General features: G+C 39.9%; 1 protein-coding gene across 4 annotated transcripts in view; it reads right to left on the bottom strand.

Moving 5' to 3' along the window:
• Window positions 1–13,800, bottom strand: part of ccdc82 (coiled-coil domain containing 82) — a 92,345-nt gene that overhangs the window by 72,140 nt on the left and 6,405 nt on the right. For all 4 annotated transcript variants that reach the window (XM_073043291.1, XM_073043293.1, XM_073043294.1 and 1 more), the window contains 4 exons: window positions 12,862–13,523; window positions 10,781–10,949; window positions 7,208–7,300; window positions 4,804–4,928 (listed from right to left, as the gene is read on the bottom strand). In XM_073043291.1, the coding sequence (XP_072899392.1) occupies window positions 4,804–4,928; window positions 7,208–7,300; window positions 10,781–10,949; window positions 12,862–13,518 (1,044 nt within the window). In that variant the 5' untranslated portion in view covers window positions 13,519–13,523. The remainder of the gene's footprint in view (window positions 1–4,803; window positions 4,929–7,207; window positions 7,301–10,780; window positions 10,950–12,861; window positions 13,524–13,800) is intronic.

Genomic DNA, 13,800 nt, shown 5'->3' with positions numbered 1-13,800 from the left:
CTACTGCCTAATTGCAAGTCAACATGGGTGGGTTGGTGCTCAGAAAGGCAATGTTTCACTGGCAACCCCTTAACTTGCATGTGATTTCCAACTTGTGGTACTATTTACTCCTTGTTTCACAGTGAATGAAATCCAAGTGCATTTGGGGGGGGGAGGGGTGGCAGTGGTATGTAGAGGGGGGTAGGCGCGTGGAGGGGGTGGGTGGGTGCGCACGGAGAGGGGGGTGCACGCGTGGAGGGGGGGGGGTGGAGAGAGGGGGATGGAGAGAGGGGGGTGGATAAGAGAAACCCATGCAGACACCTTCCTCTGGCAGCAGCGAGTGAGAGGCTGGTAAACGGTGCCAAACACCTGCTCCCCTTTATGATTTTAATTTTCCTCCACATTTTAATCAACAAGAAATGGAGTCAATCATGGGCTTGAGGCTTCTTGACCTCCAGGCCACATCCTTAGCTTGAAACCTCTTGGAATTCGCTCAAGGACAGCAAAGCACCTGATCGCTCAATTGGCCCAAAAGAATACCACCAAAATGTAGATCGCAGGCTCCAATTATAGCAGAACCACATTTGAAAGAAAAATAAGTGAAAGAAGTAAGCAAAACATAAAGTCTCTGGCTACCTTCAACATATTACCTGTGGAACCAGAGAAGCCAACACATTTAACCACTGTTACACCGCCATCATGAACACAACCCACACCATCCTACATCCACACTTTAGAAAGTCTAATCACCTGGTATAGGCAGAGACTAAAGACCGCAGCACCAGTGCTGAGAACCAAAAAGGTATGGACAAGGGAGGTGGAGGAGCGCTTAACAACTGCTTTGAATTGGTGAACTGGACAATATTCAGAGATTCATCTTCGAATCTGAATGATTATGCCACAGTTATCATTCACTTTATCAAGACCTGTGAAAATGAGTGTGTGCCTTCAAGAATATACCAGACATACCCAAACTAAAATCTGTGAATGAACCAGGAGATTTGTAGTCGTGACACTTATGAACAGTGTTCCAGAATTATACAAGAAGTCCAGTTACGGTCCATGGAAGTCTATTTTAAGAGTGAAAAAACAATTCCAAATGAAGTTAAAGTCAGAATCAGGTGGACATCAGCTCTGGCAGGGTTTACAGGCGAAACCTCACATCAAGTGAGGGTGTGACACTTCACTCCCAGAATAGTTCCACGCCTTTTATGCATGCTTTGAAAGGGAGAATAAAACTACACCTGTGCAAATCCCTGCAGTATCCAGTGATCTCTGTCTTAGAGTCTGACATCAGATCATTTTTCAAGAGGGTGAACACTCGTAAGGCATCAAGCCCCAAAGGTGCACCTGGTAGGGCACTGAAAACCTGTACCAATCAACTGACTGGAGTGTTCAAATACATCTTCAATCGCAAAATGCTGCAGTCAGAGGTTCACATCTCCTTCAAAAGCACGGCAGTCATATCAGTGCCCAAGAAGAGCAGGGTGAACTGCTTCAACAATTATAGAACATATAGAATAGTACAGCACAGTACAGGCCCTTCGGCCCACAATGTTGTGCTGACCCTTAAACCCTGCCTCCCACATAACCCCCCACCTTAAATTCCTCCATATACCTGCCTAGAAGTCTTTTAAATTTCACTAGTGTATCTGCCTCCACCACTGATTCAGGCACCAACCACCCTCGGAGTGAAAAACCTTCCTCTAATATCCCCCTTGAACTTCTCTCCCCTTACCTTAAAGCCATGTCCTCTTGTACTGAGCAGTGGTGCCCTGGGAAAGAGGCACTGGCTGTCCACTCTATCTATTCCTCTTAATATCTAGTACACCTCTATCATGTCTCCTCTCATCGTCCTTCTCTCCAAAGAGTAAAGCCCTAGCTCCCTTAATCTCTGATCATAATCCATACTCTCTAAACCAGGCAGCATCCTGGTAAATCTCCTCTGTACCCTTTCCAATGCTTCCACATCCTTCCTATAGTGAGGCAACCAGAACTGGACACAGTACTCCAAGTGTGGCCTAACTAGAGTTTTATAGAGCTGCATCATTACATCGCGTCTCTTAAACTCTATCCCTCGACTTATGAAAGCTAACACTCCATAAGCTTTCTTAACTACCCTATCTACCTGTGAGGCAACTTTCAGGGATCTGTGAACATGTACCCCCAGATCCCTCTGCTCCTCCACACTACCAAGTATCCTGCCATTTCCTTTGTACTCTGCTTTGGAGTTTGTCCTTCCAAAGCAGGGAGGAGTTACAGGAGCTTGAAGACACACACTCAATGTTTCAGGGACAGCTTCTTCCCTTCTGCCATCAGATTTCTGAATGGACATTGAACCCATGAACACGACATCACTATTTTGCTCACTAATTTATAGGGTTATAGTGTAGAACATCAAATTTCACCACATATGGCAGAGATAGTAAACGTTATTCTGGTTCGACCCAGGCAATGCCCATCCCAGTTACACTCACATCTACTGTGATGAAGTCCTTTGAAAGGCTGTTCATGGCCAAATTCAACTCCTGCCTAAGCAAGAACCTGGACCCACTGCAATTTGCCTAACACCACAATAAGTCTACAGCAGATGCATTCTCACTGGCTCTCCACTCAGCATTGGATCACCGGAATAATAGCAACATGTACGTCAGGCTGCTGCTTATTGATTACAGCTCAGCGTTCAACACCATCAGTACCTATCAACAAGCTCTAAAACCTGTGTCTCTGTACCTCTTCTTCAACTGGATCCTTGACTCCCTCACCAGGCGACTACAGTCATTGAGAATCAGAAGCAACATTTCCTCCTCACTGACAACACCAGCACACCTCAAGGATGCGTGCTTGGCCTACTGCTCTACTCGCTATACACCCATGCCTACATGGCCAGGCACAGCTCAAACTCTATAAACACAAAGTACACTGAAGATGCTGGGGTCAAAGCAACAGTACAACACGCTGGAGGTACTCAGCAGGTCGGGCAGCATCTGTGGAAAAAAGCAGTCAACATTTCGGGCCGAGACCCTTCACGTTGACAGCTCGTTTCCACGGATGCTGCCCGACCTGCTGAGTTCCTCCAGCGTGTTATATGTGTTGCTCAAACTCTATAAATTTGCCAATGACATAACTATTGTTGGTAGAATTTCAGATGGTGATGAGGAGGCGTACAGGAGTGAGATAGATCAGCTGGTTGAGTGGTATCACAATAATAATCTTACACACAATTTCAGCAAGATCAAGATATTGTGGACTGCAGGGAGGGAAGTCAAGGGAACATACACTATCCTCATTGAGGGATTAGTAGTGTAAATGGTGAGCAGTTTCAAGATCCTGAGTGTCTACATCTCTGAAGATTTAGCTTGGTCCCCACATATTGATGCAATTACAAAAAAGGCACAATAGCGGCTACATTTCAATATGAGTTGAGGAGGCTTGGCATGTCACTGAAGGTGCTGGTATATTTTTCAACAGATGTATCATGGAAAGCATTCTAATTGGTTGTATCACTTCCCTCTGGTATGGAGGGACTACTGCACAGGGTCGGGAAAAGCTGCAAGAAGTTGTAAGCTCAGCCAGCTCCATCATGGGTACTAGCCTCCCCACCATCATCAAGGTGGTATCCATCATTAAGGACCTCCGTCAACCAGGACGTACCCTCTTCTCATTACTATCATCAAGGAGGAGTTACAGGATCCTAAAGACATACACTCACCATTTCAGGAACTGCTTCTTTCCCTCCTTCGCCATCAGATTTCTGAATGGACAATGAATCCATATACACTAGCTCATTTTTTTAAGACTTTTACATTTTGTACTGCATTATACTGTTGCCGCAAATCAACAAATTTCACGACGTCTAGCAGTGATATTAAACCTGATTCTGATTGAAAACTCCTTTAATACACTATTTACACATTTAAGATATACATTCTTTTCTTTTTCACCTTCCAGATTTCTTGCTCGTACTAATCTATTAAAACTCATCGATTAGTTTGAAAAAGTTCTAAGATTTGCACTTCAGAAAAATATAATCAACTGCTTCCACCTGAGTTCTAAGATTAAGTGGTAGTTTTCAGACTGAAAAGAGCTACTCTGTGAAGTCAGATTTCTCATATTCAATCTTCTGAAAGATCATGTCAGCTATTTGAAGCAAAATAATGTTCCACTGCAGATTACAGCCTAAAGTAGTATCATTTCAGCAACAGAAGTAGGTCAATAATTGCAGAAAAATAAAGTATACGTACTTCTTGATCTATCAGGTACACCGCAACCTGATGATGTTCTTCCTGATCGTCAGGAAGATATATTTAGATTGAAAACCTTTGATTGAAGACTTCAGTACTATCTGTGAGTTGCTAAGCAACAGGAATTGCTAAGCTAATGCAATTGATGCTATTTCTTCTTTCCTCTGACAGGATTATCTGTAAGCAACTGTCAAGCTGCCTCATTGTCCTAATGTCTCTTTCAATTGGTCAGGATTTATAAATAACTTGCTTCATTCTGCCATTTTGGTAACTACAGGGTGAACCAGAGCTTGCTGATATAGGGGTACAACAAACTGATGATTAAACTTACACGGGACAGGGGAAGTGCACTCCATTTGTGTCTTTACCTTTGTTCCTTATAAGGCAATAATAGTTCAAGTAACATGATCACAAGGACTATTTTCCGTGGTTTGTTATTTTGTTGCAGCCTCAGCTGATTGCTTCAGTGTGCAGTTTGAACAGGAAGACAATCTGGAGTGCACAATTTCACAGCAATTCAAGGTGAATCCTATCCTCAATTCCCAGAAATAAGTTAAAACATTCATATTCTTAAACTCACCTTATAGCGATCTTTCCACCGGCTTGTTGACTTTAAATTTGTAAGACGTGCATCAACACAGCGCTCATCCAAATAACTCAGTGATTTCAGCATTTCCTTTGCATATTTCTTCGACCTTCTTCCTTCTATTGAAGGTCACAGTGAAGAGAACAAAAAGATAATAAGATACCAACTATCAGAGCAAGACAATTATATAGCCCCCCCCCCCCCCAACATATTGTCGACTGACTAAAAAATGTTATCGTATCACAGAGGTTAAGTTACTGGGCTAGAAATGCACAGGCCTTGTTTCTTGATACAGAGACATTAGCTCTGGCTGGTTCACTAATGAACAAGATTATGTCAGACATTCTTGCTTTGCTCCCAATTTCCCCCATAACAGTCAACTCCTGCAGTTTCAGAAGATCAAAGGAGACCTGGATATTGCAAAGTCCTGTAAAGTGGGACTTGTAGTGAAGAACAACTGTACCTCAGGCAGTGAATCTTGAATACATGATGGGCCTGAACTGATAGCTGATGGCAAAGGCCTTGATAACTATTACTAAATGTCTATCGATCGGATATAGAAGTTAAAATAAATATTAAAAAAGATTAAAATACCATAATCTGATAAGACTAAATTGAAAGCAAAGTAAAATAAAGGTAAATAAATAAAGCGGTTACTTCTAATGACATTTTTGATTAAGGTCATTAATCCAGCATCCTTGACTCAGAAGCTTGCCACGCCAGAGTGGGAGATTGTGCATGCCTGCTTTTGGGCTCCAATTCATTTCAAACTCCATATATGCAGGCACAGGTGTCTAAGAAAGCATGCCCATGGGAACAATATCTCTGGCAGCTCTCTACAGAAATGGCAACTAAAGATAAAGGTGATTTGGCTCAATGCCTTAAAGGAAAGAATTCTGCTGCCTTTATCTTAGCTGTTTTACATGCGATTTCAGACCCACATAAATGTTCATACCCAACTATCGTCTGAAATAGCTCAGCAAACTGAGGGTACTTAAGAATGGACATTTTTTTCGTCTCGTCAGCAATGCCACATCCCATACTGAATGAAAAAGTCTGATGTTTGCAAATTTTATACGTAATTTGTAATAAAACCACAATTAACATCCTTTCTCTGTTCCTCTGATAAGATCATTTTGGGAGCCAATCCTCAAACTGTTTGCAGATCTTGTGCAGATGGCTCCCTGACAATGATTCAGGGAAAGAATCAGGCTTCATCTCAGTCATGGTGAAAAAATGGCAGGACATGTAAAGTTAGACTTAAGTACATTCAGCCATCAGTGACTTGTAACATTAACTCTTGTCTCTTTCCTGATAGGTGTTCCTGATAGGCACCAGTTTTACTTCCGACCTTTTTGTAACTATTAGCTTGGAGGAATTGTTTAGATTGAATTACTTGGAAGAAGTGCAAGAACCAAACAAAGTCATTACCAACTATTAACATAAGGCGCTGTTGAATCTTTATTAATTTATTCACATCTGTTTAATTATATCACTAACAGGTAACAAGTTGAGCTATCAACTTCAGTGCAACAGTGGGTGTGAGCAAAATGAATAAGAAAGAGTACACATCCTACAAAATAAGATGACTATAATTTGGCCCAATGTTTACAGAGGTTTACAGAGGGCCCCTCAGTTAATGGTAGGGGTCCAAGGCAAAAAAAAAGTTGGGAACCCCTGCTTTAAAAGAAGGAAACTTGCTTTATTTGCCTAAACTGGAATAACATCTTACTTAAATTTCAATGATAAAACGTTATGCTGTCAAGATCGAGATGGTTGCACTGCATATGGAGATCTTTAACAGTGAGAAATGTCAAAGTTTTATGACTTTAAAATGAAGTAATTTATAAACAGTTCCACACAAAATTACACATGGCTCAGTAAAGAAACAGCAGATCTGCAAGTTGATGAAATGTATCAACAAATAATAAAAATGCTTAGGATATTATATAGAAAAGCATATCACATAATCTGAACAATAAATTGAGTCATCAATTCTCCTTCCAATTTTTTTCCCCCAAGTTTCCTTTTGGCCTCTTACATCAGACGACTTACTCTGGGCTACAGTAAGCAGGCTCTGGCATCACCTGATGGTCATTTTCTCAGCCTGAACACACAGATATTAATTATTGCGCTGACCAGAATGGCCATTCCTGGAGATGGCGAGAAATCAAGTGCTTCGGAATCACAGGATTGGCAATGGCAGCATATTAACTCCCCTGAGTAATAGTAATTGTAAACATGGCCTCCTAATTATTAGTTCAGCTGACTTAATGCATAACTGGAATAAAAAAGACTGTTCACATTCCTTGTTTGTATAGTTCCATAAGAAGCAGCAGCACCTTTATCCCATGAACCATCGAGAAGTTTCCTCTTCTCGTTATATACTTATACTCACCATACAAAGATTTAAGAAAATTGGTATCAAATGCATTGATCAACAAAGCTTTAACAACTCTTTCGAAGTGTGAGTAGAGATCACAGATGTGGACTGTGAATATAAAAAGAAAAATAAATTTAGATAGTTCCCTGTTTCTTTATCTTAATTTTAAAGCAGACAGATTCATGTAGACTAGGCAGAACATTCCTATGCCAAAAAGTATACCAAGGTCATTAATGTATCAATATTGGAGAAGCTCCTGAGCATGAAATTCCTGGGACAGGTTCATTCGAGTGGTATTGCAAAACACCATAGTAATCAGCTAATAGCTTAAGGTTGGAGACTGAATAAAGGTGCAAATTGTGTGCATTTCCTGTGGGTAATGATGGTGCCCTACATTCAGACTTCATAATGGAATAATCTGGGTACAGTATGGAAGACCATGTATCTGGATTTGGAGACCAGAGTAAAGAAAAACTGGGGTAGCTCTAGAACTGAGCAGAATGTTACCTATGCATCTGTAAACACTATGAAGTTTCCAGGATACAGGAAATGCAGGAAAAAGCACAGAAGAAGAGCAAGGTGGAGAGGAGAGTATGGGGTCTTTGCTTCATTTAGAATGAGCAGAGTATTTGGTGCATTAGTGTGGTGGTTACAAAGAATAAGGAACTAATTAAAATTTACATTACATTCTTGCTCTTACATCCTAGTCTTCTTGAAATAAATGCTAACATTGCATTTGCCTTCCTCACCACCAACTCAACCTGCAGTTAACCTTAAGGGAATCCTGCACAAGGACTCACAAGTCCCTTTTCACCTCTGACCTTTGAATTTCCTTTCCATCTAGCAAATATTCTATGCCACTATACCTTCTACCAAGTGCATGTTGAAACATTTCCTGGCACTATATTCCATCCGCCACTTCTTTGCCCACTCTCCCAATCTGTCCAAGTCCTTCTGCTTCCTCACACTAGCTGCCTCTCAATCTACTATTGTATCATCCACAAAGCTGGCCATAAAGCCATCAATTCCATTATCCAAGTTGAACAAAATGTTATATTGATCACTACTTAAAGAAAGGGAGGCATGCTGTTTCATTGCTGCCAGTTAAAGAACCTCAGTAGATCATTTGGGACATCTTTTTTCCAAAACTTTACTAATACAGGAGCTAAACACAATGTAGCTAATCTGTCTTTAATTTAATTTCAGTTATCTGGAAAATCAGCAGCTTGAGCAACTGGTTGAGGATAACCATTGAACGGAAAGGGAATTTGGGGCGATTGTGAGACTGAGAAAAAAAAAACTGTTGCAGCAGACACAGGACAGCAAGAAGGACTCCATCCTCTTATGGTAGAGGGCACCCCTGTTCCCGTGGACTTGTAACAAGAATTTCCAGTGACACTGAGAACATGCATGTCTTCAAACCATCACATCACATTTAACTGTGCACCTCACCCTCCTCCCTCAGTGAAAGCTACAAGAAGCCTACAAATACACAATGATATCATGCCCCTCATACAGGCTTCTCCAGAGGTAGACGATAGGCGATGCTTCAGTTCATACATTCAGTGGCCACTTTATTAGATGCCGCTAATATCCAAAATTGTGGTCACTGAGTGTACGTTCATGGTCTTCTCATGCCGTAGCCCGTCCACTTCAAGTTTCAATGTGTTGTCTGTTCAGAGATGTTCTTCTGCACACCGTCATTGTAACGCATGGTTACTTGAGTTACCACAGCCTTCCTGTCAATTTGAACCAATATAGCCATTCCCCTCTGAACTTTCTCAATAACAAGGTGTTTTTGCCCACAGAACTGCCACTCATCAGATGTTTGTCTTTTTGTTTTTCGCACCATTCTGTAAATTCTAGAGACACGTGTGTGAAAACCCCGGGAGATCAGCAGTTTCTGAGATGTCCAAACCACTCCACCCAGCACGAATAATAATTCCTTGGTCAAAGTCACTTAGATCACATCTCTTCCCCATTCTGATTTTAGGTCTTAACAACAACTGAACCTCTTGACCTTGCCTCCACGCTTTTATGCATCGAGTTGCATTCACATGATTGGCTAATTAGATATTTGCATTAACAAGCTGGTGTACAGGTGTGCCTAATAAAGTGGACACCAAGTGTATATGCACACATCAAACTGACCCTGCCTGCTCTGTGGGCAGATATCACACCTTGTGCCAGTTGATTGTCCACCAGTGCCCCATCCTCGCGAGGCTGTCCTTTGAAGTTTGCTTGTAACCATTAGCACTTTCAATTCTTCACTGAGGCTGCCCCTCAGGGTTAAGGGTACCTTCCTTCCACTCCTATTTCCTGGCTAATGAGAGAGCTACAAGCTCTTTCTCAAATAAGACCAGGAGCGTCTGGTGTTGTGGCCAAGCAGGTAGCTTATGTTTATTGTCAGGCTCATCAAGCAATGTTTCATATATTTTTTAAAATTTTAATTGTTAGCAAAGCTACTTGCAGATTGCCAAATAACAGTGGCATGCTGAACGCTGAACTACTGCCAAGCACAGAGAATTTGAGCTGTGTAAGTACAGGAGCAATTAAATCCATACAAAAGTGACCATGGTATAAAATAAGAATATCAAGTTCAGTATTATTCCAGTCCACAGATACTTCTGAGCTTATGAATGTTTGTTTTATGCATGATATACGAACAAATGTTTGGGAAACTGGCAGTATGGTCTTGCCAGTTGCTGTAGGACTGTGGGCAGTTTATGTCTTGGGGGAACTCAGTTTACAGCTGTACTGTAAAATGTTTGGGTTACAAACAATTTAAATTCCGGTTGAAGATAGCACTGGTGATGCCCAGCAACAAATTACTAGAAAAATACAACACAAAAGAAAATTAAAAATCAGTAAGATTTTTATTGATAAAGCTCAGTTTTTATTTTCCCCAAATAACTTATAATTTTATCTTCAAAGGACCTATATATTTAATCCTATCTTTTGTAGATAGGGGTGCCAAATTTTCAAAAATATATCATATTCTTTTCTTAAATTATAAGTAATTTTTTCAACTGGAATGCAGCTATATATTTCATTATTCCAACGATCCATAGTTAAATATGAATCTGATTTCCAGGTAACTGCAATAGCTTTTTTGGCTACTGTCAATGCAATTTTTATAAATTTTTTCTGATATTTATTCAATTTAGGTTTCGGTATTATCCCTTCAATATCACCTAATAAAAATAATATTGGGCTAAACTAAAGTTATTTTGAACTCCATGGAGCATGTGGGGATCCTCCGATATCCAGGCAATCTTTCTATCTTTTTTCCTTCTTTCTTTTTTCTTTTTTTTTCTTTTCTTTTTTTTCAGATAGGGATCTAAGGGGGGGGGAGGGTTATGGGGAGGGGGGGAGGGTCAATATTAATTTTTCACTATTCTAATATTCTATTCATTTTATGTAATTATCTTTAAAAATTAATAAATAAATAAATAAATAAAAATCAGCAAGTAGGGAATTGTTCTTTTACGTTTGCACTTATCATATTAATATAATTATTGCTTCTTGCTTTCCAATTATACTAGAATAGGAAGGGCAATTTCAATGTAAAAGCCTAATATTACTTACAGTTGGGCAGATATTTTGCCAGGAGAGATTCATTATGGTTTGATGTTGTCATTTGCAGATCTTTTTCATCAGATACAATGAAGTCTTTTAAACTGTCATTTTCCCACTCTGTTTCTGAGCTATTTTCCACTTGGGAGAGGGATGATGTGTCAGACTCTTCATCTGATATCTGATAAGCAGATACAGGTTAATGTCACATCTTGAAAATCATAAAACTGACAAGATAATGTAATTTATGCATTCCTATACAAGGCTGCTTCATCATTCTACCTAACCAATTTGGTATTGTACACAATAGGACTAAGTTTTAAAAAATGGAATATTCACAATGGATATGCTAATTATTGGATTAGTTTGTGTAAAACTGTCTAATTACTTTGGATTCAGTATGATGAAATAAAGGAAAACATCACCCTTGATCTTGGTCCCAGTATGGCAAAGCTTTTTTTTCCACTTTATGTGTCAATGATTTGGATGATGGAAGTGATTTTTTTGGCCAAGTTTGCAAATATTACAAAGGTAGGTGGAGGGGTGGGTAGTGTTCAGAAATCAGAGAATCTGCAGAAGGAGAAAGGACAAAGAAGTGACAAGTGGAATATGTATAGTGTGGGGAAGTATACAGTCATGCACTTTGGCAGAAGGAATAAAGGAGAAGAGTATTTTCTAAGCAGGGAGAAAATTTAAAAATCAGAGGTGCAAAGGGACGTGCGACTCATTGTGGAGGATTCCCTAAACGTCAACTTCCAGGTTGAGTTGGTGATAAGGGAAGCAATACAATGTTAGCAATCATTTCAAGGGGGCTAGTACATAACATTAAGGATGGAATACTGAGGCTTTATAAAGTATTGGTCACTGTTATCTAAGAAAAGATGTGCTGACATTGGAGTGAGTCCAGAGGAGGCTTACGAGAATGAAAGAGTTAACTTATCAGGAGCATTTGATAGCTCTGGGCCATTTATAAGAATGAGGTAAGATCTCACTGAAACCTATCAAATATTGAAAGGCCTACATAGAGTGGATGTGGAGATGATGTTTTCTATAGTGGGTGAGTCTAGGACCAGAGGGCACAACCTCAGAATAGCGGGATACCCATTTAGAACAGAGACCAGGAAGAATTTCTTTAGGCAGAGGATGGTGAATCTATGGAATTCATTGCCACAGATGCTGTGAGGGGTCAAGTCATTGAGTATATATAAAGCAGAGGCTGATAGATTCTTGATTAGTCAGGATGTCAAAGGTTATGGGAAAAAGGCAGGGCAGGAGAATGGAGCTGAGAGATATGATACAAGAGCCACGATGGAATGGCGGAGCAAACTGGATGGGCTGAATAGCCTAATGTGCTCTTATGTCTTATGGTCTTAGAGTTATATGATCTTGTTTCTGCTTTAACAGCACCCAACAGACTTTACATATCATCTTTAATATGATACAGATTCCAAAGACCCACCATGGATTTGAATTTGACAAGTCAAGACTGAGCCAAAGGAGGAGACATTATGAGGAACTTCACTGAAGAAATGTGTTTTTAGAGAACAAAACATACTGAGATTAAAGGAGGGAATTCCAAAAGGTGGAAATCAAAATGTTGAAGGTTTCATTCCTACTGGTGAAGGAAAGGTTGGACAAAAGAAGAATGACCAGTGAACCAAATTAAGCTACATTAGGTTGTATAGCTAGAATGGAGAGGATAGAATGGAGCAATCAGCAATAAGAATGTTTACCTTAAACTTGGGCATAGGAAGTCAAAATTGAGCTGCAAAGTTTACATGCGAGTGCAAGATATTTCACAGTAAGACACGTAGAGCAGAATATGATAGAGAGCAACATTAAATCGTCTATAGCAGTTATATCTAAAGGTGAAGGGAATGAGGAAAGGCTGAGATGATAAATTAGCGAGATGAAGTGTTCGGTTTTACGTAAAGAGGATTTTATGTTCGAAGAAAGCCTGAGATTGAACAGAACTTCAGTGATGTGGACAATCTGGCTTGTCCTGAAATTGGTGGAAGAATGAAATATTTGACAACGAGCAAGAGTAAAAAATTGTTAATGATAAATTAACCAACTCTTTGAATGAAACTAACCTCAGTTAACTCTAATGTACTACTAGTTGTGCTTCGAGACCTTTTCTTCTGTGATAAACGTTTCAGCTCCAACTGCCGTTTCCTTTTTCGAGCAATTGCAAGTTCTTTCTCTAATTGAGCATTCTCAGCAATCTTTACACTGAAACTAGTGTCCAATGGCTGTTCCTCACTATTGCTTTCGTCATCTTGCACAAAAATACAGCATGACTTGGCTTTTACCTTCCTCACTGGCTTGCTATAAATCTCACTATCTGAACTGTTCTCACTCTCAGTTAATAGGTTACTCAAACATAAACGCTTCTTCCGAATTATACGTTCATCATCTGAGCTATCTGTTGTTTTATTGGCTGGGTTTTGATCATTGTAATCTTCTGTGGTGCCACTCTTTAATTCTTTATCTTTACTTTTTTCACATGAAGACTCCTTTTCTTCATCTAAACTGTCTGTTGTATTGTTTGCTGGGTTCTGCTCATCTTCAGAGACACTACTCCATGATTCTTCATCCTCACTCTCTTCATACGAAGACTCACTTTCCTCATCTGTATCACACATTTGAGAAAGTGAAGCCATCCTTGTGCGCCTTCGATCAATACGTGATTTAGGCAAACACGGACGCGTGCTTCTTCTTGTTCCGTATTTACTGATTGCAGAGGCCATTGCATCTGATTAAACATAATAAGATAGCGTGAAATTATAAATCAATTAGCAGCAATACTATAAACATTTTATTTACTATTATGAATTTGGCTTTTGGTTCTGGGGGAAATAAAACAAAGCACACTGCATTTATGTTATCACATTTACTCAAACAAAAAGCTTCCAATTCAGAATTGTATGTCATATGGATGAAACAAGTATGGGGAAATTCATCAGCCAATGAGAAAATTGTGAAGATTTCCACAAACAGAAATATGTAAATATTAGCATTCCCTTTGACAG

This window comes from Hemitrygon akajei, chromosome 4 (genome assembly GCF_048418815.1).
Source record: "Hemitrygon akajei chromosome 4, sHemAka1.3, whole genome shotgun sequence".
In the NCBI taxonomy this organism is placed as follows: Eukaryota; Metazoa; Chordata; class Chondrichthyes; order Myliobatiformes; family Dasyatidae; genus Hemitrygon; species Hemitrygon akajei.
Note: the sequence above shows the minus strand (reverse complement) of the source record. Positions and strands in the feature narration are given on the sequence as shown.